Source organism: Molossus molossus, unplaced genomic scaffold (assembly GCF_014108415.1).
Source record: "Molossus molossus isolate mMolMol1 unplaced genomic scaffold, mMolMol1.p scaffold_m16_p_10, whole genome shotgun sequence".
NCBI classification, from domain to species: domain Eukaryota; kingdom Metazoa; phylum Chordata; class Mammalia; order Chiroptera; family Molossidae; genus Molossus; species Molossus molossus.
The window spans coordinates 98,264,134-98,291,472 of NW_023425345.1; the positions used below are offsets into that span (position 1 = coordinate 98,264,134).

Sequence of the window (27,339 nt, forward strand, 5' to 3'; positions counted from 1 at the left end):
TTATGAGACACAAACAGAAAAAGAGATAAAACACAACAACCCTGATTATAGGGGGGATTTCATGGCTAGACTTTTATGATGTTTTATGAATCATCCTTAGTATGGTATTTTCCCTACCAGGTGGGGCCAGGAAATATTTTCATCAACAATACAGTTAAACAGTTTACACCACTGTAACATCCATGTCCATGGATGACAGACAGTCACATTGCTCCGATCTCATGCCCAACTGAAACCTTCATTCTAAGGAAGAGAAAGAACAGGAAGGAGACTTCTGGTGCCATTTATTTTCCCATGACAGTAATAAAGCTGCTGTGTCACAGCTTGGAACACACACAGGAATCACTGTGTAGTACAATGCAGAATGCAAAACAAGTGATTTTTCCCAGAAAGAAAATGTTTCCCCTATGACTCCCTTTCCGCCCCCCTCAAAAAATACCATATACAGGATTCCACCACATGTCAGGAGGGGCACCGCACACGCAGGCGGCCCCTGGCAGCACGCAGGGCCGAGGCCAGAGTCTTGGCTTGTTTCCTGCCCAGACGGTCCCCAGGCCCCAGGCTCTATAACTCATCTTTAGAGCCTTGTTGTGTCTCTGGCCTGGCATTGTCTTCCTCGCTGGGTGCCAACCACGTGACATAAACCTTCACTGGATCAATGTTCCAGTGCTTGTGGAAGGATATGGGGACCTGGTGAGAAAGGTAGTCCTTGGGGTAATCCACGGGCCGGGCCTGCAGGCAGAAAAAAGAATTATGCTCACTCGTTCGTCGAGAACAACTTTGCCCCAGAATAGCATGGGAATGTATGAAACAATCGCGCTCCTTCCGTATTTGATATTGGCTGTGGGAATCGACAGCAAGAAGGAAAATCAGTTCCACTAACACTTTCCCTCTCGCTGGAGGCTGTCAGCCTTTGCGTCTCCAGTTACTTTAATATCCCAAATGCATCGCTTTTTGCTTCCATGTGCCACAGTCACGCCTCTGGGAGATTCCTCAAGCACAGGTAATAAATACAGAAGGCTTTCCATGGTAAATCATTTCAGTGACTATTATGACTTCTGCAAAAAAGCAGAAATTGTTTCCCGGGTCCATCTACAGGAACTCGGGCCACCACGGGCTGCGTGGGGCGGGGCGGGGCATCCCACTCTGCCCCAACCTGACTGGCTCCCGAAGTGGCAGTGGGCATTGTGGGTAACCCAGAACGGTTTACAAAGCCTAACTTGTTTTCGCATTATCATTTCAGCATTCTCTAAGAAATTTAAGCAGAATCGGATATAGGCTAGGTCGACAAGACTGAGTAAGTAACCTACAGGGTTTCGAAGGAAACTGATACCAGACCCTGTTTTGCTTGCTCTAAATAAAGCATTCGCCTCTCAATGCTCCTTGTTTATCGGTTTAGTGAGTCCATCTGTGTTATACAGTAACTCACTGGGTTAGCAATGCTAAGAGTCTTGACTTTTTAGTAAAACTAGAAATGATGCATTTTAAGAAAAAGTTCCCACTAGGCTAATATTTTATTACATTCTGCTTAAATTTTTGATGAATATTTAAGCTCTCGTGAATGGTTCATGGAATACTTTCATTAAAATTTTATTTCCCCCAGTCCTTCAAACAACCTTGCAAGATAATCAGATTATCATGATTCATCCCTAATTTATAGATGAGGAAAGCAGAGCTCAAAGAAGTTGTGACCTCCCTGGGGTAATATTACTAGCAAATGTTGGAATGGGGGCAAGGGCTGGTGCCCAGTTGCTAGTCCAGGGTCCTACCGGGACGCCTGAGCCAGTGCTCAGCACACAGGCCTGCACACCACCTGTGCCCGGGCCCCGGGCCTCCCTGGGGCTGTGTGCAATGCAGGCACACGTGTCCTGCTCGGCTGCGTGTTCAAACAATAATACCCGTGAGGAGGACTTCAGAGTAATGTAGGGGGAGAGCCTTCACACCACCCCCATTGTATTGCCCTTTAAAAATTCTAAGCACTCATGGAGCTAAACATTTTAAAAGAAAAGACAGTAAGACAGCCAAAACAAACTGGGCTGACGTCTGAGTGAGTGGGGAACGTTCTGAATATTAACGGAGAGAATTCGTGCATCGTGCGATGTTTACTAGCGAGGCGCTCGCTCGAGGGTCTGCGGCAGGGAGGGAGCCCTGCGAGAAACACTCCCACGTCAGTTCTCGGGTTACCCACAGGGGCCCCAAAGAAAGAAAGAAAAGCCATGAAAACAAATCACTGCTTGCTCTTCACGTTTTAAAATGAAATGTCAGAGATATCAAAAAGCCTAATAAGAAGGGGAAATCCATACCACCTTTCTCCTTTTTTAAAAATTTTCTGCAAAATAAAAAAGCGGACAACCCTATTTATTTCTCCACGTTAACAGAAGAAAACAATGTTATGGATCCACAAACTTCGAAAGTCTGAGTCACCCACTGTCTTTTGCTCTGTTAAAGCAGATTCGAGGTGATAACTGCTTCTTAGGAGCCCGGCAGGCAGGGAAGGGCTGGCCTGGCAAGCGTGAGAAGGTGCTAATCACGGCTGATACTGAGGCCACAGGAAGAACAAGAGGAACAAGGAAAGCGAAATGCATCCAAAGAGGCATCTGTAACAGCAAGAGGTCTACACAGCCTGTAATAACCACCTCTCTGTGCCCGAAATGCCAAGAGGACATCCCAAACGCAAGGGAGGCCCTAGGAACAGATGTGCAGGAAAACAGAGGTGGCTTAAACTGCACAAGGACACACACTGGGCAAAATTAAAACCCTTCGCCTGTAAAGATTAGAGCACACAAACGGTATAGCAAATGAAGATTAAAACTGTATTTTCTGCCCTGGCAGGTTTTGCTCAGCATCAGCCCACAGACTGAAGGGTAGTGGGTTCGATTCCCAGTCGACGGTATGGACCTGGGTAGCGGGTTTGATCCAGGCCCTGGTTGGGGTCGTGCAGGAGGCGGCCAATTGATGTATCTCTCTCACATTGATGTTTCTCTCTCTCTCTCTTTTCCTCCCTTCCACTCTATCTAAAATCAATGGAAAAGTATCCTCAGGTGAGGATTAACAACAACAAAAACAAACAAAAATTTGTATTTCCTTAGACACACATGCATGTGTTACAGCTATATTGAGTCATAATGTATACAAACACAATTCACATACAGTAATGGTGGCTTGAACATTTTGGGTAAATATCCGGTTAGGCAACCACAAATCCAGCTTTAGGACACTGTAATCCCCTGGCAAGCATCTGCAGTCAATCCCTGCCCCCACTGGCAGACCCAGGAAACCTCTCATTTGTTTTTCTCAATTGTGTTCCCTTTTCTAACATTCTTATCAGTGGAATCATACAGGATGAACTTTGTGCCTGGCCTCCTTCACGCAGCATAGTTGCATGTATCAGTGGGTCATTTTACTGCTGAGCAGTACTGCACTGTATGAAAACACCACACAAACAACACACACTTCTGATCACACAGCTTTCACAGGTCAGGGATTGGACACGACTTGGCTGGGAGCTCGGCTTCACAGTCCCTCACAAGATGCCAAGCCTGGCTCTGTGCTCTCATCTGAGGTTCAACTGAGAAAAGCACCCCTTCCGGGCTCACCCGGTGGGCACAGCAATACCTGGTTCCTTGGGGGCCAGTGGACTGAGGGCCTCGCTCCCCGGGGCAGCTTGCTTCACTGAACCTCCAAAGCCCAGAAGGCCAGAGGGAGAGTCTGCACAGCAGATGGAGCTAAAACCCTTTGTAACCCGACTACGGAAGAGACCCCCCATCACCTTCAACATGCTCTACTGACCCACACCCAAGAGGTGGGGGTTACACAAGGACGTCAACACCAGCAGCGGGGGACCACTGACAGCCATGTCATAAATTGCCTACCATGTATATGTTTCAGGTTTAAGAAACTGCCAGGACGTTTCCAAAGTGTCTTTTATATTCACACTGGCAGTAAATGAGAGATCCAGTTTTCCACGTCCTCATCTACACTTGGTTATGGTCTGTCGTTCTGCTTAGCCATTCCAGGAGACTGTGGTGGTGCCTCAAACAGACTTTAGTTTACATTTTTCTAAAGACTGATAACGCTGGGCATCTTTTCATGTGCTTGACAGCCATTCGTGTGTCTTCTTTAGTGCAACGTCTAGTTAGACCTTTTGCCCATTTTAAACCGCACGGCTTGGTTTCTGATTGAGTTGTAAAAGACTGTTAGACATTCTGGACACAGGTCCTTTATCAGATATGTGAATTGCAAGTATTTCCCTCAGTCTATGACTTGGATTTTTAAATTTTATCTTAATAATATCCTCCAAAGAGCAAAGTTGTTTAAAATTTTCATGAAGTTCAATTTGTGAATTTTTCATTTTTTGATGCCATTGGAAGTCTTTGCCTAAAAAAAGAATTATCCCTATGTTTTCTTCCAGAAGTGTACAGCCTTAGCTCTGATAATTTGTACCATGATCCATTTTGGGTTAAGTTTTGTGTCCGGTGTGAGGTGAGGTTCTATGCTGATATATAACTGTTCTGGTACGATCCGTTCCATTCCCCACTGGCTGCCTTGGCATCTTTGACAGAAACAGGAGAGTTTGTTTCTAGAATCTCTATCCTGTTGCACTGTTTATCCTTATACTAATTTCATATTGTCTTGATTATTGTAGCTTTACAGTTTTAAAAACCTGTAAGTACAAATCCTCCCATTTTGATCTCCTTTTTAAAAATTGTTTTGACCATAGAACTTATATGCATGTATGCATGAACACTGGACATGGACAACAAACTGGGGACAGGGCAGGGAGGGAGGGGTAGGGGGGAATCAGTGGGGGGAAAAGGAGAAACATCTAACAAAAATTAATTAATAAAAAATACATTAAAAAAAAGAATAATAAAAATTGTTTTGTATTTCCACATACATTTTAGAATCAGATTGTCAATTTTTATAAAGAAGCTTGCTTTGATTTTTATATGGATGACTTTGAATCTTTAGATCAATTTGGGGAGTGTGGAAAAAGAAAATTTCCCTGAATTTGTTTTTATGTGAAAAATAAATAAATAAGCTTTAGCCCTAGAAACATCACATATCCCATGAGAATCAGATTTGTAGCTATTTCTCTAGTTAATTGCTCTGACTCAAAATGACAGTAAAACTTGCCTTATCTCTTGGAAAAGGCCAATGGTTATATTTCTGAACTAGTCCCTAGGTTAAGCTCCAAGGTGCCAGGAAGACCTGAACACTATCACCCGAGGGATACATTCACATTTCAAGAAGGAAGAGGTCCTGAAGAGATTTTATCTGCATACCAAAAGCAAAAAGGGACAGCAGCCTCCTAAACCTTTATAAGCAAAAAACAACAAAAAACCCAACCCAGTCTTCCTTGTCCCTTGCCTATGGGTATCTGGCTACTTGTATGGAACAAATGACCTGGTTCTCACCATACTGCTCCAGAGGAAAAAACCAGGTCAAAAGGGCAGTGGAGGAGGAAGATCAAGGTGTGCTTATTACTCACTGTGAGAAATTTAATTGAAAAATCTGTCTCTGATCCAGAACACTTCATGTGGACATTTAGAATATAACTAATAAAGTGCATTTTAAATTAATAAAATTAATTAATAACATTTATTTTAAATGAATTTTTAAAAAATCAACAGTAAAAATTTCCTTCATAGCAATATCAAGTCTTCCAATCCATAAATATGTGTATTTATATAGATACACATTTTTTATTTTCTTAATTATATTTATATGTACATATATACACATGCATATATACATACAAATGCAGAGTCTTTTATATTTTCCCTCATATTAACCCTTTTCAGTATTCTTCATGCCTTCTGATATATTCCAATTACCACGTAGTATCATATCCTTTCTGCCCAAAGAATTTCCTTTAGTTTTTCTTGTCAGGAATGTCTACTAGAATGTCTCACTTTTTATTTATCTGGGAATGTCTTTATTCCACTTCCATTTTGGAAGGAAAGTTCTACTGGATATAGAATTATTGGTTGATTAGTTCTTTTTTTTTCCTTCTTTCTGCCTTCAGGCTTTTATTATTTCTAATGAAAAAAAAAATCAGCCAATAATGTTATCTTTTGTTTTCATTAAGTTTTTTGATGCTTTTAAGATTTTTCACTTCTTCATTGTCTTTCAAAAGTTGGACTATAACATGTCTATGTGTGGTTCATGATTATCCTACTTGAGCTTTGTTAAGCTCCTTGGGTCTACAGATTAATATTCTGCTCACATTTGAGAAGTTTTAACTTGTATTTCTTTTAAAAAAAAAAAATTGGGTACCAATTTTATTTCCCCTCTTTTTTTAGTATTCTCATTAAATGTATATTGATGTACTTTATGGTTTACATCCATGTGTCTGAGGAGGCTCTGTTCATTTTTCTTCAGACTTTTTTCTCTGTTCTCTGGATTAGGTAATTTCTATTGGTTTGCCTTCAAATTTACTAATTGTTTCCTCAGTCATCTCAAATCTACTATTAAATCCATCTAGATAATGTCTCATTTCAGTGATTAGGTGTTACAACTATAGAATTTTAATTTGGTTATTTATTATAGTTTCTATTTTTTCTATTAAGATTTGTTGTTTGTTGAGATATTGTCATCACATTTTCCTTTAATTCTGTATCTATAGTATTATTAACTCCATTGAAGTCTTTGTTTATCAATTCCAGAATCTAGTACCACTCAAGGTCAGTTTCTATTGACTATATTTTCCCTGAGTATATCTCTTTACTTGCTCACAATAATTTGTTGTAAACTTGTTATTTTAGATAATGTATTAGAGCAACTCACAAATCTGTTTACTACTATTTTTTTTATTCTCACCCGAGGACATTTTTCGATATTTTGTTCAGATAGAGCAGGAGGGAGAGAGAGGAAGAAAGAGAGAAACATCACATGAAAGGGACACATTGAGTGGTTGCTACACAACCCAACCAGGGCCGGGGACAATCTGCAAGCAAGGTACGTACGTGCCCTTAGCGGGAACTGAACTTGGGTCTCTCTGGACCACAGGCCGACGCTCTAACCACTGAGCCAAACCGGCCAGGGCTGTTTACTACTATTTTTAAGTAACTCGCCTGGATTTACACTGTGGAGTCTTTCTTCCTGCAGTGTGTGGCTGCTGGTATCTCCACTCAACTTAGTTCTTATTTTTATTTTTGTGTGTGGCTTCCTAGAAGTTATCCCTGTCCCTGAATAGCTTAGTAATCAACTTATGATTTAGGCTGAGGTTGCACTCAAATACCTTGAGCCCACAGGGCTTCTTTCAATGTGTGGGCTTTGACTTTTATTTTCTGCTGGGTCCGTCCACGGTCCACGTGCATGCTCACAGCACCCTGGCAGGCCAAGAACTGTGGAGAGCTGTCCCAGCCATACTCCTGCTCTCGCTTCCAGGGTCTTAGGTACGACATTTTTGGCGAATATACCCTTTACTGTATCTGAAATTGCAACTTCAGACCAGTAAAGGTACAGGTTTTTCTTTGTTTTCTACCAAATTTGACAATTTTAGTTTCATCTCTCCTCCCCCAAATCAAGTGTACCCGCTCTAACAGCAAAACTGATGTTCTCTGCATCTAGGACCATAATGGTGAAACTGGGGTGACCTCAGTAGAAAGGGTTCAGAAGGCCTCCGACGCTGTTGTTCTTACCCCAAACCAGCAGTTTTTCAGCAGCAAATGCATCTCAGTGCTTCTGGTGGATGTTCAGAGTCTGGAAACGGTCATTCTGACCATTTTGTGCACAGGGTTCACTGGCTACTGCACGCTACCATACCCATCAGTAGACCATCACTTTGTAAGAACAGAAAACCGCATGCTCTAGCAATTTAGTTTTAACACAGGGATATACTAGGATCGGCCTTCCTTGACGCGCCCTTCTAACCCTGTAACTTCACCAAAACCCGCCCTGACTAGAAAGAGGACAGTGGTCCAGGCAACTTTGCACCTGGGGTTGCTTCCAAATGCCTGCTCACCACTCACTCTAACCCCCGGGAACCCTGGCTCTTCTCCCTTTGCCGCATGTCTCTTTCTCAACATGAACAGATATAGTGTCTGGATCAGGGTCCACAACTTACCAATGGAAAGTAATATCCAATTCACATCAAACTCTCTAAAAGGGGCTTAAGAACAGAAAGACATTGCAGCACCTGTGGGGAGGTCAGGGTTTAAGTACATTTTATGATTTGAAAAGGTTTAAAGTTTATTATGTGAACTACAGAAATCAAGAGGATTAAAATGTAGGGAACAAATGTAGGGATAATTTTTTTAAATTATCTTCAAAGGACTTTCACTTAAGGATAATTTTCCTTCTTGCAGCTAAGATGTCATATTAACAATGATAAATTGTTTCCCTTATACACCAACAGTTTTTGTTGTTGCTCTTGTTAATCCTCACCAGAGGGCATTTTTTCCATTGATTTTTTGAGAGTGGAAGGGAAGGGAAGGAGGGAGAGAGAGAAACAAAGATGTGAGAGAGACACACTGATTTGGTTGCCTCCTGCATGTGCCCCGACCAGGGCCAGGGATCCAACCTGCAACCCAGGTACTGGCCCTTGACCAGAAATGAAACCCGAGACCCTTCAGTGTGCAGGCCGACGCTCTTTGAGCCACACTAGCCAGGGCTACACCAACAGTTTTAATCACCTTCCCTTTTCTATAAGAGAAACATGAGATGGAATAAGAAAGAATAACTTGCTTTTCTAAGTCATCATAACACAACATAGACTTAAAATGGGTAAGACCACTCGAGGCTTTCAAAGACAGATAAGTACCTTCTGACTGGTACCAGGAGGGAGGTTTCCCATACACTTCTTATTACTAAGGTCTATTTTTATACGTCCTTATGGTTCGCAAAAGTACAGAAATAGATTCTGCCTTTCCTGATGACGCCAACACCTTCTTTGCCTTGTTCACGCTATTTTCTATGGTGCTATTTCTGTTCTGCTCAATTTTCCGAATTGCATTGATAGCTTTTGCTGCTGGTTACTAAACAAAGCATAAAGACTAAAATTTCAATATAAGGGAGGGCACTTAAGATACACATGCATTCCTACATTTCAAATTTCAAAAAGCTTTGCATTTCTTAAAGAAGAGCACTAAATGGATGTGGGCTATGCTTATTTTTAGAGCACATATATCTGCTCTTATTCTTACAATACCAGAACATCCACTGAGCTGATTCTTAAAAAACTACTGAAAGTAATGCAGAAGAATTCCCTTCTCCAGCCCCAAACTACAGTCTGGTGAAGCTATTAGCACCAGCCACCCCTGGTAAACATCATCTTGTGTCTTCTTTTCTATGACCTCCAGAATATATGCTTACTGAGATTTATAAAGTTTAGCCCTTCAGTTTAATAGCAACCAAAAGGCGGGGAGCCCAATACAAAGGCAGCCAATGGACAGTGTAAAAATGAAGGACAGTATAGAATTATATACATTTGATGGCCCGCAGGACAATATTAGGTTAGTCCTGTATATTTCTAATAATTCTGACATAACATCACTTTTTAACTCAAAAAAGAAAAAAGAAAGAAAGAAAACAAGAACAGCTTTTCCCTGGTCCTACAGGCAAGGGTGCTGGTCAAGCTCCATTTCATTTTCTGGATGTTTCTACCTCCCACCTTCGAGCTGCCCACGGTGCAGCATCAACCCTCTGGACAAAGTGCTCAGTAAACCCGTGGAGCCTGTCCAGGTGGTTCTCAAGACCGTTCCCAGGAGAATATGTGAGGGGCAAGGAGAACCCTTCAGGGAGAAGAAACCCTCCCCTCTCCCCGTGAGGGAGAAATAGAGCCCGTGTCCTCACCTGGTGGAAGAGAGGGCTGTGTGTCACGGGGACGCCCAGGCCGCTGAAGCACATTCCCAGGACCATGTCATCAGGGGCGTCATTGCTGTAGCAACGGCACTTACTGGCGAGAAGTCTCCTGATGGCTTCCCTGCTGAAGACCATTCTAGCGGGAAGTCAGAGCACACACAGGGGTTAGGGCTGCTCCCTGACACTATGAATCTCAATAAAGAAACACCATCCCAAGGCCACATTTCTGACAGACACAACATCACATCGGCATTGTTGTATATTTAATATACATTCTGGGGGAAGTGCTTTTATGCTTTCCATGAAAGGAAAATCACTTTTCTATCTAATAGGTAGGGGTTTTTTTTCTTTATATATTTCTTGCTAATACTATGCCATGTTCTTTTTCTATATGCCACTGGAAATTGGAATCATTCTTTAGTTCCCAAGATCTCAGTGAGATCAATAACAAAATCTACCCACATTCCCAGCAGGGAGATAGGCCCAGGAAAAGTAGGTACCTCACTCATACAGGTGATGACCAACCATGACATCAAATCTACGTGAAAAGCCATAGATTGTCCAAAAGACTCCAGTCTTCAGAAGCTCCCATAATATGAGTGTGAGAAAGAGAGAAAAAGGGAGGGAGGAAGAGAGATTGAGTAGCGTCCCCTCCTGCCTGTCCACACTCCCTCACCAGCCCGTCCTGGCTCCGTTCTTCCACTGAGGGCTCCGCTCCGGGAGGCCGTCTGCCCCTGGCCCCGGGGGCTCTGGCGCAGGGGCAGGGGATGGCGGGCAGCCGCAGGCTCCGGCAGAACCTTGGTGGCGGGCCCACCGCAGCAGCGAGGAGTGGCCTTGGGTCTGGCTCACATGCAGCACTGTGACCGACAGCAGCAGCCCACACAGATGGGCTCCACAAAGCGGCACTTGTTTTGCTCCTCCAGCTGCAGGAGCAATAACAGCTTTCTATGGTCACCAACCTCTAGCTAAGGCCACTGCGCCCTTTTCCAACACCTTGTACCAAGTTCCTGAAATAAATTCTCCCTCATTTATTTATTTAATCCTCACGCGAGGACATTCTTGCATTTATCTTCAGATAGAGCGGGAGGGAGAGAAGGAAGAAGAGAGAGAGAGAAACATTGATGTGAGAGAGACACATCGACTGGTTGCCCACTCACACGACCCCAACCGTGGCCGGGGACAAACTGCAACCGAGGTATGTGCCTCTAGCGGGAACCAAACCCGGGTCTCTCTGGTCTGCGGGCCGACGCTCTAACCACTGAGCTAAACCAGCCAGGGCAAATCCTCTCTTTTTAACATACAGGTTGATTTCTGGTTTCCATTCTTGTCCTAGGGTGGTAATGGATCATCTCCCATCATGAATAACCCAATCGTGATGGGCTAAAGGGAAGGACAGAGTTCGCAACTTCATTTCCAATAAGCAAGACACTCCTGAAGGCAAAAGTGTCTAAAATGTATCCATATATTCCCACAGCCAGATATAGGGCCTCACACACAGTAAGATAAAAAAGCTGTGGTACACATACACAATGGAGTACTATGCAGCTGTAAGAAAGAAAGATCTCTTATCCTTTGAGACAACATGGAGGGACCTGGAAAGTATTATCCTAAGTGAAACAAGCCAAGCAGAAAAAGACAAATACCACATGATCTCACTTATATATGGAATATAATGAATATAACAGTCTGAGGAATAGGGTAGACCCAGAAACACAGAAGTAGGGTACAGACTGACAACCCTCAGAAGAGGGGGTGGTGGGGGGTGGGAAGAGATAAACCACAGAACTTATATGCATGTATGCATGACCAATGGACATGGACAACTAAGCCAGGGATGGGGTGGGGGGGATAGGGAGGAGGGTGTCAATGGGGTAAAAAAGGAGAAACATCTGTAATAAAAACAAAATTAAATAATAAATAAATAAATAAAAAGAATTCAAGAAAAGTGTCATGCATCAAACAAGTGAGAACACAGCTCCCTTTGCAAAGACGCCCCTGAGGGAGGAAGAGTTCTACAATCAGACTAGTAGGAAGGGAAAAGGGACCAAGAGTTTGGATATAATCACTGGTGTAAAAAAATGGACTCGATGTTTCTCTCTCTCTCTCTCTCTTCTTCTGTCTCCCTCCCACTTTATCTGAACAAAAAATAAAAAATGTCCTCGGATGAGGATAGAAAAAAACAAAACAAACAAACAAACATGGACTCCAGCTCAGCTGGGCTCAGTTCAGAGCAGGCGAACTAACAGGAGTGGACAAGCGCTGGCAACGCAACCACGCGGAGACGCGCCCCCAGCCTTGCGAGGATGTCAGGCGACACCATGAAATGTGACCAGACAAGAGCAAAAAGAAGCTATTTATTTCAGATTGTTCAAGGAAACGTGGCTGTCTAAGGAAAACCGCAGGTGTAAACTCACCGTACACTCTTTCCTTTAGAAAGTCTCACGTCCACCTGGCCCGGGCCTCACACCCACGTGGCTGCATCGAACGCCAGCTCACCTCCCTGACCCCGGGAAAGGGCCTCCATGAGGGGACACACCTGGACTGCAAACAGACGTCCCCTCAAATGCCACCCCTCTGGTGCCACGTCAAGGGAAACTTCGTGAGTACACTCATATCCCAGTCAGAGCTGTGCCCTGTCCACTATCAACCCCATTTAAATAAAAAGACTGCCTCTTCTCCTTTTCCCAGCATCTAGTAGAACAAGAAAGAAGAGGAAGGCCTTTAATTTGGGCCCACTCTCTAGAAAATTAACGTCACAGAAAGACGCAACGTGAGCATGACTGTTCACCGGTATTCAAGGTGCGCCCCCTCACAGAGCAGCCGTCCGCTCAGTATGCACAGGAGCTGTGTGCACGGGCCTCTAAGCACACCTGCTGACCAGTGTGCTGACGGGCTCTTTCGAAACGAGGTTGCCCCCCAAATGAAGTTATCAGTCATCCCGCGGTATGTTTGCTGTCTGCCAACTGTTAAGTATTGAAAAGATGTTCAAAGGCAATAAGACTAATAATGTAATCTCCTTTCATATATTATATACTAATGTTAAAAATAAGAAAAACTGAAATAGGAGGCAGGGACTTGCCCCAGGGCACACCAGCAAGTCCAGACTGCACACAGATCAAGCCCTCGGGTTGGGGGAGGGGAGGAAGGTAAAGGGGGATAGATGCTGATGGATGGAGTCTTGGCTTGGAGCCGTGAACACACAATACAGTGTGCAGATGATGTGTTGTAGAATTGTGCACCTGAAACCTGTATACCTTTGTTAACCAGAGTGACCCCAATCAATTCAATAACAAGGAAAAAAAAGAAGATAAAGTGCTTCAAAAACATCCCCTCATGCCCTAGCTGGTCGTCCAGCAGATGAAAGGTCATGGTCACGGCCTCTCTGGGTAACACTGTCCTCAGCCTCCTCCCAAGGAAGCTGCCAGAGAGAACCACGACATCCCGATCACAGCTTCCGACCCAAACATGTATAAGTATTTTCAAAAAGAAAACAGTTACTGAACTAACTGTCCCCACGGAGTAAGCACAAAGTGAAAAACGGACACCTGGATTCAAATAGTGCTCAGGTCTCTTTCCCAAACAATACAGAAAACCTACACCTTTGTCACACTCCCACTCAGCTCTGACCTGCGGGGCTTAGTGGGATGGTTTCAGGCAGCGGTTTGTAAACACCTACTTGACTGTAAACCACAGTGAGAAAACAAGAAATGCATTTGATATTGCAATAATGTGGTGTGTGTGTGTGTGTGTGTGTGTGTATAAAACGGAAACAATTCCACAAAACGATACTTGGCCTTACATGTGACACACTAGAATATTGCTAGTTTATGCTATTCCATGCTATTTTCCATTATTTGAAAGTGATAGTTATGATTCTAAGTTTTACAAACCATTAATTGATCCTGACTTGCTGTTTAAAGAAACATGTTGGTTTTCAAATAGAACATCAGAAAAGTCTAAGTAATACTAGAAAAACTATTCAACCTTGAGTCTACCGCTTTTATCAAAGGTTGTCATGAGACAATCACAAAGAATGTTTCTGCGTTCTTTGTAAAAGTGCTGTTAACAACAGAATAGTACACTGGCCAACATTAGTTATGTAAAGATCAATGCCCAGTGATCTGCATTTGTTTATTCAGTTATTTATTGCATCTTGGGGGGAAAAAAATGAATCCCACGCTAGGAAGTAAGGATGTAATGAGAAATAAGACACAGGCGCTGCCTTCAAATAATTCATAATTTAGGTGGAAAACAGAAAAGTAAATAGGCAATTAAATGATAATGGTTTGCATAATATGCCATGAAAGTACATTAGAAAGGCATCAACACAGATTTGAGAGGCTAGACCCAGCTGAAGGCTTCCCGGAATAAACACATGACTCTGTCGAGTCCAAAAGACCGACCAGGGTGAGCCGGGCGACAGCAGAGAGCTGGCGGCAGAACGAGGCTATGTGGAGACCAGCGGCTGCCGTATCTTGCAGGAAAGGAAAACCCCAGCACCTCTGAGGAACGGAGAAAAACTCAGCAGGAATTATTTAAGGTAGAGGGTATCAATTGATGAGGCGTCTGCCAAGATCATGAGAGACCTGGTACCCTTGGAATGTGGAGGTTATAAAAGGATGTAAAAGACTTTCACTCCCATGGTAGTACAAAGAAAAAGATCACATTAACCTAAGGCATTGTTGACAGGCCAGATGATCTAAAGCCCGGATGAACTAATTCCCAGAGAGGCACACTTCAAAGGAGGGGGGCAAGCTGTGGCCCCTTGCAGGGGCAATGGGCCGGGGGCAGGGGGGTGGAAGGAAGACCCGCCAGAGGGAGACCCGGGAGGCTGTGGGTTAGCCAAACTCAAGGTGATTAAAATGAGGTCTGACCTTGTTGAAATCTGAATGATTACTCCTAGTCTTAAAGGCCAAAAGTAAAAGAGGGTTCACACTTTTGGGGGGGGGGGGATCAAAGCACTGGGAAGCCAGTGAAGGCCTCTGAGCAGACACGCTCTGAGAAAGGCCTCTCTGACCACAGTATGGAACAGCATGGAGAAGCAGAGACAGAGGCTGTGGCAGGAACCCACTGCACAGGAGAGGATGGGGACTAGACTAGAACTGCAGAGGTGCAGACCGAGAAGTATTGAGAAGAGATGTTTAGGAGATACAATCCGTATGACGTAGTGGATCACAGAGGAGAAGGGAATGAAGAAGAGGAAGGGTAAGAGCTGACTCATGGGTTTCTGGGTAGGAACTGGCATATGTGATGTGTTCCCTGGAAGGGAAGGACCATGGGAAGAACATAAAAACAGGGGCTCAGTCAGAAACAAGGTCAGTATGAGAGGTGTTGAGTTCAATGTGCCCTTGACTCATCCCAGTAGAGAGGTCCTTTACTAAGAGGATGTCCGAGTCAGGGGGTCAGGAGAGAGCTACAGGCCAGGGACAGACACTGGGGTGCACTCAGCACACACCATGGGGGTGGTGAGGTCAGTGAGAGAATGAGAACAGAAGAGAGACGAGAAGAGGGCCGGAAAGCACAGGCAGGGGCAGATCAAAGGAACCGAGACAGAATGAGCAGAGAGACAGAAATACACAATAGGAGGCTGTTCCCGAGAGTACCAGAAACCATCAACTTCATAAAGGCTGATCAGAGGTTAAACAAAACAAAGACTGGACTATATCTATTTGATTTGGCTTAGGGGACACACTGAAAAGGTAGTTTAGGTAAATGGCCAAAGACTCTGGCCCCAAGTCAGGTGCAGGTCAGATGGCAGCGGGACCAAGGAAGCAGATGAGTGAGATGAACCTTTAGCCAGACTTATTATAAAACAGAGAGAGAGGACCCAAATAAATAAAATCAGGAATAAAAGAAAGGACATAACAACTCACACCACAGAAACACAAGGCATTGTAAGAAAATACTGTGAACCACTATATGCCAACAAATGAGACCACCTGGGTGAAACAGACAAATTCCTAGAAACATGCAATCTTCCAAAACTGAAGCAGGAAGAATCAGAAAACCTGAATAAACCAACAATAACTAATGAAATTGAAGGAGTAATAAAAAAAACTCCCAGCAAGAAAAAGAAATAAAAGGCATCTGAATTGGAAATGAGGACCAAAATTGTCATTATATGCAGATGATGTGATATTGTACAAAGAAAACCCTAAAGACTCCACCAAAAAACCCACTAGATCTAATAAATGAATTCAGCAAAGGAGCAGAATACAAAATTAATATTCAGAAATGGATGGCACTTTTTTAAAAATCCTCATTGGAGCATATGTTTTCCACTGATTTTTAGAGAGAGTGGAAGAGAGGGAGAAAGGGAGACAGAGAGAAAAATATCATCGACCTAAGAGAGACACATTGATTGGCTGCCTCCCACACACCCCTGACTGTGGCCAGGGATCCAACGTGCAACCCAGGTATATGCCTTTGACCAGGAATCGAACCTGAGACCCTTCAGTACACAGGCTGATGCTCTAGCCACTGAGTCACACCAGTCAGTGCTGGTGGCATTTTTATACACCAATAATAAACTATCAGAAAGAGAAACTATGAGGCGGCTGGAGCCCCAGGCAGCTCCTTAAAGGGCCCGCACACAGACTTATCGGTCTCACTCCCTCTAAGCTTGGAGGGGAGGCAGCTCGAGGGGCACCAGAGACACACAGGGAAGAACTGAGCTGTTTGGCACTGGAGCGAGGGCTGGAGAGGGGGCTTTCTCCGGGGCAAACGTGCTGTCAGAGGCCTTTGTTCCTTTGGTGAGCCCTTCCCTGGGGCGGCAGACAGAAGCCATATCTGGGCCTCCAGCAACCTGGCTCACACTGGTAGCCCCGCCCTGGTGACTCCCTGAGGCCCCGCCCCACCCAACTTTCAGGCCCACCCAAGCTGTTGCCACTTGCTTAACCACAGGATTGGCCTGTCTTGGATCCTGCTTCAGGTTTTCCTAAATTCTTTCAAACAAGCAGCATCTGGTCTCAGCTAGCCCCATAACCTCTCGTTAAGTAATACACAGAAACAAACACAGGGAGGCAGCCAAAATGAGGAGACAAAGAAACAGGTCCCAAATGAAAGAACAGAACAAAACCCCAAGGAAAGAACTAAGCGAAATGGAGATAAGCAACCTAACAGATGCTGAATTCAAAATACTGCTTATAAGGATGCTCAATGAACTCAGTGAGAAACTCAGTGAACTCGGTGAGGGCCTCAAGAGCATAAAAAAGGACCAGTCAGAAATGATGGATGCACAGTCAGAAATGAAGGAGGCATTAACTGAAATAAAGAATAATTTACACAGCTTCAATAATAGAGTACGTAAATCCAAGAAGCAAACCATTGATCTGGAATATAAGGAAGCAAAAAATGCCCAATCAGAACAGCAAAAGAAAAAAGAATCCAAAAAAATGAGGATAGTGTAAGGAGCCTCTGGGACAACTTCAAGCGTGCCAAAATTCGCATCTCGGGGGTGCCAGAAGAAGAAGAGAGAGAACAAGAAATCGAAAACCTGTTTGAAACAATAATGGCAGAAAACTTTCCTAACTTGGTGAAGGAAACAGACATACAAATCCAGGAAGCACAGAGAGTCCCAAACAAGATGAACCTCAAGAGGCCCACACCAAGACACATCATCATCAAAATGCAAAAGGTTCAAGACAAACAGAGAATCTTAAAAGCAGCAAGAGAAAAGCAGTTAGTTACCTACAAGAAAATTCCCATAAGGCTGTCAGCTGATTTCTCAAAAGAAACTTTGTAGGCCAGAAGGGAGTGATGAAAAGCAAGAACCTACAACCAAGATTACTCTATCCTGCAAAACTGTCATTTAGAATCAATGGCCATATAAAGAGTTTCCCAGACAAGAAAAAGTTAAAGGAGTTCATCACCACCAAACCGTTATTATATGAAATGATGAAGGTCTTTTTGAAGAAAAAGATAAAATATATGAACAAACAAAATGGCAATGAATACATATCTATCGACAATGGAATCTACAAACAAAATGAACAGGCAGAACAGAAACATTCTCATAGATACAGAGAACATTTTGTTGGTTGCCAGATGGGAGGGGAGTTGGGGAAATGGGTGAAAAGGTGAAGGGAATAAGAAGTACAAATTCATTGCTAGACTGACAAACCTCAAAGGGAAAGGGGTTGGGGGTAGGAAGAGATAATCCAAAGAACTTATATGTATAACCAATGGACACAGACAATAGTGTGGGAAAAGGCGGGAGGGGGGCAGGAGTGGGAATGAGGGGGTCAATGGGGGAAAAATGAGGAACATCTGTAATACATTCAACGATAAAGATTTTAAAAAATTTTTAAAAAGGAAGGGAAACTATGAAAACAATCACATTTACTATTTACTACTAATAAGTTACCTAGGAATAAACTTAATCAAGGAGGTAAAAGACCTGTACTCAGAAAACTACAGGACGTTGAAGAAACAGAGGAAGATACAAACGAGTGCAAGCATATACCATGTTCATGGACTGGAAGAATTAACATCATTAAAATGTCCATACTACTCAAAGAAATGTATACATTCAACATAATTCCTATTGAAATACTAATGTCATATTTCACAGATCTAGAACAAATATTCCAAAATTTTTTTTGGAACCAAAAAAGACTCCGAATAGTACAGCAATCCTGAGAAAGAAGAACAAAGTTGGAGATATCACAATACCAGATATGACACTCTACTACAAAACCAACGTAATCAAAACAGCCTGGCACAAGAACAGGCATATAGATCAATGGAACAGAATAAAGAGCCCAGAAATCAACCCATGCCTTATGGTCAATTAATATTTGACAAAAAAGGCAAGAACATATAATGGAGTAAAAGCAGTCTCTTCAACAAGTGGTGTTGGAAAAACTGGACAGGTATATGCAAAAATGAAACTAGACCATCAGTTTACACCACACATAAGAATAAACTCAAAATGGATAAAAAACTTAAATGTAAGTTGTGAAACCATAAAAATCCTAGAAGAAAACATAGGCAGTAAAATCTTAGACATCCTTTATAGCAACATTTTGGCTGATACATCTCCTAGGGCAAGGGAAACAAAGGAAAAAATAAACAAATAGGACTACATCAAACTAAAAAGCTTCTGCACAGCAAAGAAAACTACCCTCAAAATTAAAGGGAACCCACTGTATTAAAGAACATATATGCCAATGATATATCTGATAAGGGGTTAATTTCCTAAATACATAAAGAACTTATACAACTTAACACCAAGCAGACAAACAACCCAATTAAAAACTAGGCAAAGGATCTGAAAAGACACGTCTCCAAAGAGGACATTTAGATGGTCAAAAGACATATGAAAAGATGCTCAATGTCACTAATCATCAGAAAAATGCAAAATAAACCACACCTGCCAGAAGGCTACCATCAATAAACCAACAAACAACAAGTGCTGGTGTGGAGAAAAGGGAAGCCTAGTGCACTGTTGGTGGGATTGCATTATAATGCAGCCACTGTGGAAAAAAGTATGGAGTTTCTATAAAATATTAAAACTGGGACTGCCTTTGCACCCAGTGATTCCACTTCTAGTAATGTATCCTAAGGATCCCACACCACCAATCAGAAAGAATATATGCACCCTGATGTTCAAAGCAGTGTTATTTACAATACCTAAGATCTGTTAACAGCTCAAGTGTTCACCAGTACTTGAGTGGATAAAAAAGCTATGGCTGCCTTGGCTGATTTGGCTCAGCGGTTAGAGCATCAGCCTGAGGACCGATGAGATCTGGGTTCAATTCCAGCCAAAGGCACGCACCTCGGTTGTGGTTCGTCCCCAGCCCTGGTTGCGCGGGAGGCAACCAGTCGACGTGACACATCGATGTTTCTCTTGCTTTCTGTCTCTGCCTCTCTCCCGCCCTCCTACTCTATCTAAAGATAAATGAAAAAATACCCTCAGGTGAGGATTTAAAAAAAAAAGCTATGGTGCATTTACACAATGGAATACTATACAGCTGTAAGAAGAAACTCTTACCCTTTGAGACAGTATGGATAGACCTGGAGATTATTATACTAAGTGAAATAAGAGAGAAAAAGACAAATAACATATGATTTCACTTATATGTGGAATCTAATGAGCAAAATAAACTTTTAGAGATAGAGGGAGAGAGTGAAACATCAGTAAGAGTGAGTCACTGATCGGCTGTCTCACTCCCACACGCCCCCACTGGGACTTAAGGCTGCATCCTGGCATGTGCCCTGACTGTGAACTGAACCAACAGCAACACCCTGGTGCACAGGACTATGCCCAACCAATGAGCCACACTGGCCTGGGCCAAATGGTTTTAAATAAAGCATCTGCCTAATCTCTTATTGGGAAAGACTTTCATTTCATTTATATGAATAAATCATTTGATTTATATGAATAAATCAAGTAAGTAGTCTCTTCTGTTATTTCTGTAGTCTTTGCTTTTGGAGGTATTTAGGTAGACTTTTTTTTTTAATCCTCACCTGAGGATATTTTTCTATTTATCTTCAGATAGAGTGAGAGGGAGAGAGAGACAGAAAGACAGAGAGTGAGGGAGAGAAAGGGAGAGAGAGAAACATCGACGTGAGAGGGACACATCAACTGATTGCCTCCTGCATGACCCCGACCAGGGCCCGGGACGAACCACAACCGAGGTACGTGCCCTTGGCCGAAATCGAACCTGTGACTCATTGGTGCTTGGACTGACACTCTACCACTGAGCCAAACTGGGCAGGGCGGGAGACCCTTAACTTAGTTATCAACTAAAGTTAATTTAAACTCACCCAACAGGAGTCCGTTGAATGACCACTATGTGGTGGGCAACATTCTAGGCACTGGATTATAAACTGCTGAAGGGCTGGGACTTGATATTTTTTTACTTTGCTGTCCCCAAGATGAGAACAGTTCCTACTGCAGGGTCTCAAGAATCATATTCAGGTGTTTTAGTTTGGTCTAGCTGATTCAGTTGTGCATGCAACATGGTCAATAAAAAAATCTTAGAAAAAAATTTATTTTAACAGTTACTTGAAACCTATAAATTCTACACAAACATCATTTAATTGCTTGAGTCTAAACTTGTACACTACTCTTTTCCAAAATGTGATTAGTAAGCAGATCATTTAAAAATCTGATGATTTATTTTCTGAAAATAACATTTATACCCAATTTTTTCTTTTTTCATTTAAACAGGCAATCAAAACAAACTGGCTAACCAGAAGCAAGCATTACTACAGGGACATTTCTACCAAGTTCCCTGACATGCACTTGTATATTGTGTCTTCAAGGGGTAAACTATTCCTTACTGTGGTTAACAGACTGATGTCCACTTCCAGCTACCATTTACAGACCACGTGCATGTCAGTACAGATACCCTCTGCCACAGACCCAGCTGTGCATCCAGAAACGGAAGTGCAACGTGGAGAGAACTGCAGAAGCCATGCTCATAGTTACCCTCCTCCTCCCGTGATGTAACTGTAGCCGCCAGTGGCCAGGCCGTAGCCATAGCGCTCTCCCAGGAACACCGGTTCGCCGGACTCGTAGCAGCTCAGCAAGTGCTGGAGCCTGGAGATGCTATGACACCAAAGGGGACATAAGCAATGACTAGTTAATTCTATAAATACTTTTACAGTTCTTACATTCCATGATTACATTATAGAACACAAGACTGCAATCACTCAGAGATGAAATTCAAGCGATTTACAGAGGAAATACATCTTTTATTAATAAAAGAGTTGATGAACATTGTACATTACTGAAAACAACAGCGAAACTGAGACACAAGAGCCTTATTCCCTAATTTTAATAAGACCCTGGCAGCATGTGCTGCCCAGTTTGGGTGGCTGGTTAATGAAGTTGGTGATACAGCCAGTGTACTATATAATTCGTCCTGTTCCCCAGGCAGTGTGAACGGTCACATCTCCTCAGATGTACTTGGTGATTTTCTCCTTGATTCTTATTTTTATTTATTTATTCATTTTATATAGAGAGGAAGGAAGAGAGCAAAAGAGAGAGGGGGAGAAGGAGAGAGGGAAAGAGGGAGGGAGAGAGGGGAATAGAGAGAGAGAGAATGAATGAATCATCAATTAGTTATTTATGCATTCATTGGTTGACTCTTGTATGTTCCCTGACCGGGGATTGAACCTGCAACCTTGGTATATCAGGACAATGCTCAAACCAACTGAACTACCCAGCCAGGGCTTTTTAAATTCTTGATGGCCAAAAAAGGAACTTTTGAGGAACAAGTGAGATCCATGTCAGGGTGGCCGGCAGATGAGGAAGAAAACTTGGGCAGGCAGTCTTTCCAGGAAACAGTCCAATGCTGATGCACAGCTAAGTCAGGATTTCCCTTGAGTAAAGCCGCTCGTCCGTGGTCTTTCACGTCTGTTTATACCTCTGGTCCCGACATTTCATCATGTGTCAACGGGGATGCTTACTAAGGCACCAAGAAGATGCAAGGGCTGCTCAGAGAAGCGCCTGCAACTAGAGCTGCTGTGAGAATGAGAAAAGACTTCACAAGAAAACAAAGTCTGGGAGTAACTTTTTCAAGGCAACACAAAAGGTGATGTTAAGCAACACTCGTTTTTTCATGTGGTTAGAACGTGCATCACTTACAGGAGCCTTATAAAGTCCTTCCACTGTTTCTTCTAAACTAGAGCATCTATACCACCCAATCCAGGTTCCCTCATGTTAATCAGTGTTCCTTATAAAAACCTTTTCCATGGTCAATAACTTTGGATTATATTTTCTTTCTAATAATATATATTTTATTTTTTAAATTTATTCTTATTGTTGACACTATTATAGACGTCCCATTTTCCCTCCTCTCTTTGCTCACCTCCTCCCAGTCCCACACCCACCTCCCTTGGACTTCAACACACTGTTGTCTGTGACCATGGGCTATACATCCATCGTCTTTGACTAATCTCCTCACCTTCTTTTATCCAATCCCTCACTCCCATCCCTTCTGACATCCCTCAGTTTGTTCCCATGTTCCTCTTTTCCAAGAACCAGCTCTTGGTTTCATTCATCTTTTATATTGTTTTTTATGTCTCTCTGTCATTTATTTCCACTCTGAAATTCATTATTTCTGTCCTCTTACTTCCTGTGGGATTTTCTTGTTCTTTTTCTAGTTCTTTTAGGTGTAGGGTTAGGTTGTTTATTTGAGATTGTTCTTGTTTCTTGAGGTAAGCCTGTAAGGCTATGATCATCATTCTCAGTACTGCTTTCACTGTGTCCCATAGATATTGGGTTGTAGTGTGTTCACTTTTATTTGTTTCTAGATAATTACTGATTTCTTTTTTGTACTCATTGATAACCCACTCATTGTTTAATAACATGCTATTTAGCCCAGCCTGGTGGCTCAGCTAATTGAGCTTCTTTCCGTATACCAATAAGGTTGTGGGTTCAATCCCCAGTCAGGGTATGTATGGGAGGTAACCAATCGATGTTTCTCTCACACATGAATGTTTCTTTCTCCCTGTCTCTCTCTTTCTCTCCCCCTTCTTCTATATCTAAAATCAATGTAAAAATATATCCTCAGGTGAGGATTAGGGGGGAAAAAACATGCTATTTAGCCTCCACGTTTTTTAATGTTTTTGAGTTATTTTATTGTACTTGATTTCTAGTTTCATGCCTGTGGTCCGAGATGATGCTTTATATGATTTCAATCTTCTTGAATTTGTAAAGACTTATTTTGTGTCCTAACATGTGGTCCATCTTTGAGAATGTTCCATGTGCACATGAGAAGAATGTGTATTCTGCTGCTTTGAGATGAAATATTGTTAAATATCAATTAAATCCATCTGATCTAGTATGTCGTTTAAGGTCTTTGCTTCCTTGTTGATTTTTTGTCTGGAAGATCTATTCAATAATGACAGTGGGGCGTTAAAGTCCCCTACTATAACTGTATTGCTATCAATCTCTCCCTTAAAGTCCATCAAGAGATTTTTCTACATATTAGGTGCTCCTATATTAGGTGTATATGTTTACCAGGATAATATCTTCTTGTTGAATCAATCCCTTTAGTATTATGTAGTGACCTTCTTTATCTCTTGTTATGGCTTTTATTTTGAAGTCTATTTTGTTCCATTTAAGTATTGCTATCCTAGTATTTTAAAATTTTCATTTCCATTTGCATGGAATGTTTTTTTCCATCCCTTTACTTTCAGCCTGTGTGAATCTTTTGATCTTAGGTAATTTCTTGTAGACAGCATAAATGGGTCATGTTTTCTTAACCATTCTGCTATCCTATGCTTTTGATTGGACTATTTAATCCATTTACATTTAAGGTTATTATTGATAGGTAGTCATTTATTGCCACTTTTTATTTATTTATTTATTTATTTTTTTTTTTAATCCTCACCCGAGGACATTTTTCGATATTTTGTTCAGATAGAGTGAGAGGGAGAGAGAGAGAGAGAAACATCGACGTGAAAGCGACACATCGAGTGGTTGCCACCCACACGACCCAACCAGGGCTGGGGACAAACTGCAACCAAGGTACGTGCCCTTAGCGGGAACCAAACCCGGGTCTCTCCGGACCGCAGGCCGGCGCTCTAACCACTGAGCAAAACCAGCCAGGGCTTGCCACTTTTTATTTATATCTATTTCTCTCTTTCTCTCTCTCTTGCTCTCTCTCTCTTTCTCTCTCCTATAGGCACGTGTGTGTGTGTGTGTGTGTGTGTGTGTGTGTGTGTATGTTTCTTCTTCTTATAGCAGTCCCTTTAACATAACTTGCAATGCTGCTTTGGTGGTAATGAATTCTTTTAGCCTTTTTTTTTGGTCTCTGAAGCATTTTATTTCACCTTCAATTTTAATTGATAGCATTGCTGGATAGGGTACTCTTGGTTGCAGGTCCTTGCTTTTCATTACTTTGAAAATTTCATGCCTATCCTTTCTGGCCTGAAATGTTTCTGTTGAGAAATCAGCTGACACCGTTATGGGAACTCCCTTGTAGGTAACTGTCTTTCCCTTGCTGCTTTTAAGATTCTCTCTTTGTCTTTAATCTTGGCCATTTTAAGTATGATGTGTCATGGTGTGGGTCTCTTTGGGTTAATCTTGATTGGGACTCTCTGTGCTTCTTGTACTTCACCAGGTTATGGAAGTGTTCTGTTATTATTTCTTCAAACAGGTTCTCTATCCCTTGCTCACTTTATTCTCCTTCTGGTAACCCTATGATGCAGATGTTGTTATGTTTCACATTGTCCCCAAGTTCCCATACTATATCCTCCTTCATTTTAATTCTCTTTTCTTTTTGCTGCTCTGATTGGGTGTTTTTTTCAACCTTGTCTTCCAAATAGCTGATTTGATTGTCCCATCTTGGCCAGAAGCAGAAGTACCCATCATAGTTTCTAAAGATGACTATATGCAAAATTTGAAGCCATCTGTGCTGAGAATGACTCCTTACCTTATTAATGTATCATCATCCACAATGACTAACCATGATATTTTGTCATGGCTGTGATTCAAAAATCTTTCCAAAATGGCAAATGTCTTTCCACAATGACCTAAGAAAGGCAAGAGGAAAACTTACAATGTACTATTTTCTTTAAAATATATATAATTCATTTTAAATCTTTTTTTTGTTTGTTTCAGAGTTTTAAAAGAAAAAGCTTAAATGTTGGTATGTACCTTAATCATTTAAAATTTTAAAAATTAGCTTCTTCTGGTTTTCAGACAAGTTAACAGTGAGGAACTTTAGAAATCATGGAGCCTAAGCCATTCGTTTCACACATGAGGAAATGAAGACTAGAGAGATGAGAGGATTACACGAGGTCACATGGCTAACCTGAAGCGAGACAGGACTTATACCTTCACTCTAACAAACAAGAAAGCTGTAAGCCTCAAAGAAATTACAAAAGCCTGGCATCTGTCCTGAGAAGTAACTGTTAGAACCGTAAGTATCACAACCATAGGGAAACAGTGGTGTAAATGTGGAATTCTATACCTTCATTCATTTTGTAAATACTTGCTGTTAAATTTTAATACTGTGGATACTGTGGCAGGTTCTTATGCACTAAAGATACAGTCTGACTAAGACAGTCACAGGCTTTGGAGCCACCAGCTAAATGTCAATGTCTTGTTGGAAAATGCAAGGGTCACAATAAGAATAAAATGTTTGGGAAGAGAACCCAAGCTGATAAATAGAAAGATGCCCCTCATTTCAACAAAGTATTTGGTGACACGAGAGAGAACAAGTTAATATTAATTAATATTAAACAACTCAATTTGACCTTTATTTCTGTTATTCTTGATCTCTTTCTGTATTTTTAACCACTGTAATATGTCTTTTTGAAAGCCATCTCAAATTCCTTTTAGAATAAATCAGAATATAAATATAAGCAATAATGTTGGACTAACAATAAAATAAGAAATCCAATAAGGAATGCATAAATAAATGATTATTAAAGCCAACCTAAACAGAAGTCTAAAAAGCAAGATTATAACAACAAAAATTTTTTTTTTCATTTAAAATAAATGTTCCAAAACAGACAACAAACGCAGTGTTACATTTAACCTGTCAGAAGAACTACAGGAACAGCAGATCTGACTCTACATAGTACTCATCAATCAAGGCATCATGAGTGACATTACCAAACAGTCAAGATAAACGACTCTGTAGAACCAGGGAATGAACTTACTACTTTAATTTTTTTTATTCATAAATGGGTTTGGGGATCCAGAAAATTAAATTTCAAATGTGGCAGGAACATTGGATAAAAATTAGGATGAACCAAGAACATCTGAAGGTGAGGTAGCCAAATGTCTACTTCCATTTTTTTATATAAAATAATGTTTTTAATTAGAAAGCCTGTAATCTGAAGATAAAACCTAGTGCACGTCTAATAATTTACTAATTAAAATATTAACATATATGGATATATGTGTGTATGTATATAGACAGAGATAAATAAAGATGTAGATATAGATATATAGATATAGATATACTTTATACCATATACAACCAGTGTGGAATGTGGTTAAGTGCTACTCAAAGATACACACAAAACAAGCTTAAACCATAAGCTTTGTGAGGGTAGAAACTGTTGGCTTCATATCCATTTCTCCCTAACAGTGGCCAGTATACAGCAGTTGGATACCATCTCGGCTGGTTAAATTGCTAAAATTAAATGAAGAGAAGCTTTGGTGAGAAGATAAGAAATTCACTTTGAAAATTCCATTTGGATCATGACAAATTCTGAAAGTATGAAAAATGTACTGTTAAACTTGATCATAATTGTCATGTGCTCAGTCATATCAATACGGCTTACTAAAAACTTATAACCTGTTTTAGTACTTATTTATTTTTTTTAATCCTCACCCAAGGACATTTTTGCATTTATCTTCAGACAGAGCGGGAGGGAGAGAGGGAGGAAGAGAGAGAGAGAAACATCAATGTGAGAAAAACACATAGAGTGGCTGCCACCCACACAACTCCAACCAGGGCCGGGGACAAACTGCAACTGAGGTACGTGCCCTTAGCAGAAACCGAACCCAGGACTCTCTGGTCTGCAGGTCGACGCTCTAACCGCTGAGCCAAACAGGCC

The 27,339-nt window shown here is 41.8% G+C and overlaps 1 protein-coding gene across 3 annotated transcripts in view; it reads right to left on the reverse strand.

Moving 5' to 3' along the window:
* Positions 1-210: 210 nt before the first annotated feature.
* Positions 211-27,339, reverse strand: part of B3GLCT (beta 3-glucosyltransferase) — a 101,858-nt gene continuing 74,729 nt past the window's right edge. Inside the window, exons 12-15 of one of the 3 annotated variants that reach the window (XM_036252049.1) lie at positions 25,200-25,299; positions 21,245-21,364; positions 9,799-9,943; positions 211-732 (exon numbers count right to left, since the gene is read on the reverse strand). In XM_036252049.1, the coding sequence (XP_036107942.1) occupies positions 565-732; positions 9,799-9,943; positions 21,245-21,364; positions 25,200-25,299 (533 nt within the window). In that variant the 3' untranslated portion in view covers positions 211-564. Of the gene's footprint in view, positions 733-8,085; positions 8,144-8,963; positions 8,982-9,798; positions 9,944-21,244; positions 21,365-25,199; positions 25,300-27,339 lie in introns of those variants that run through there. The other 2 variants (XM_036252050.1, XM_036252051.1) reach the window with 2 other exon arrangements.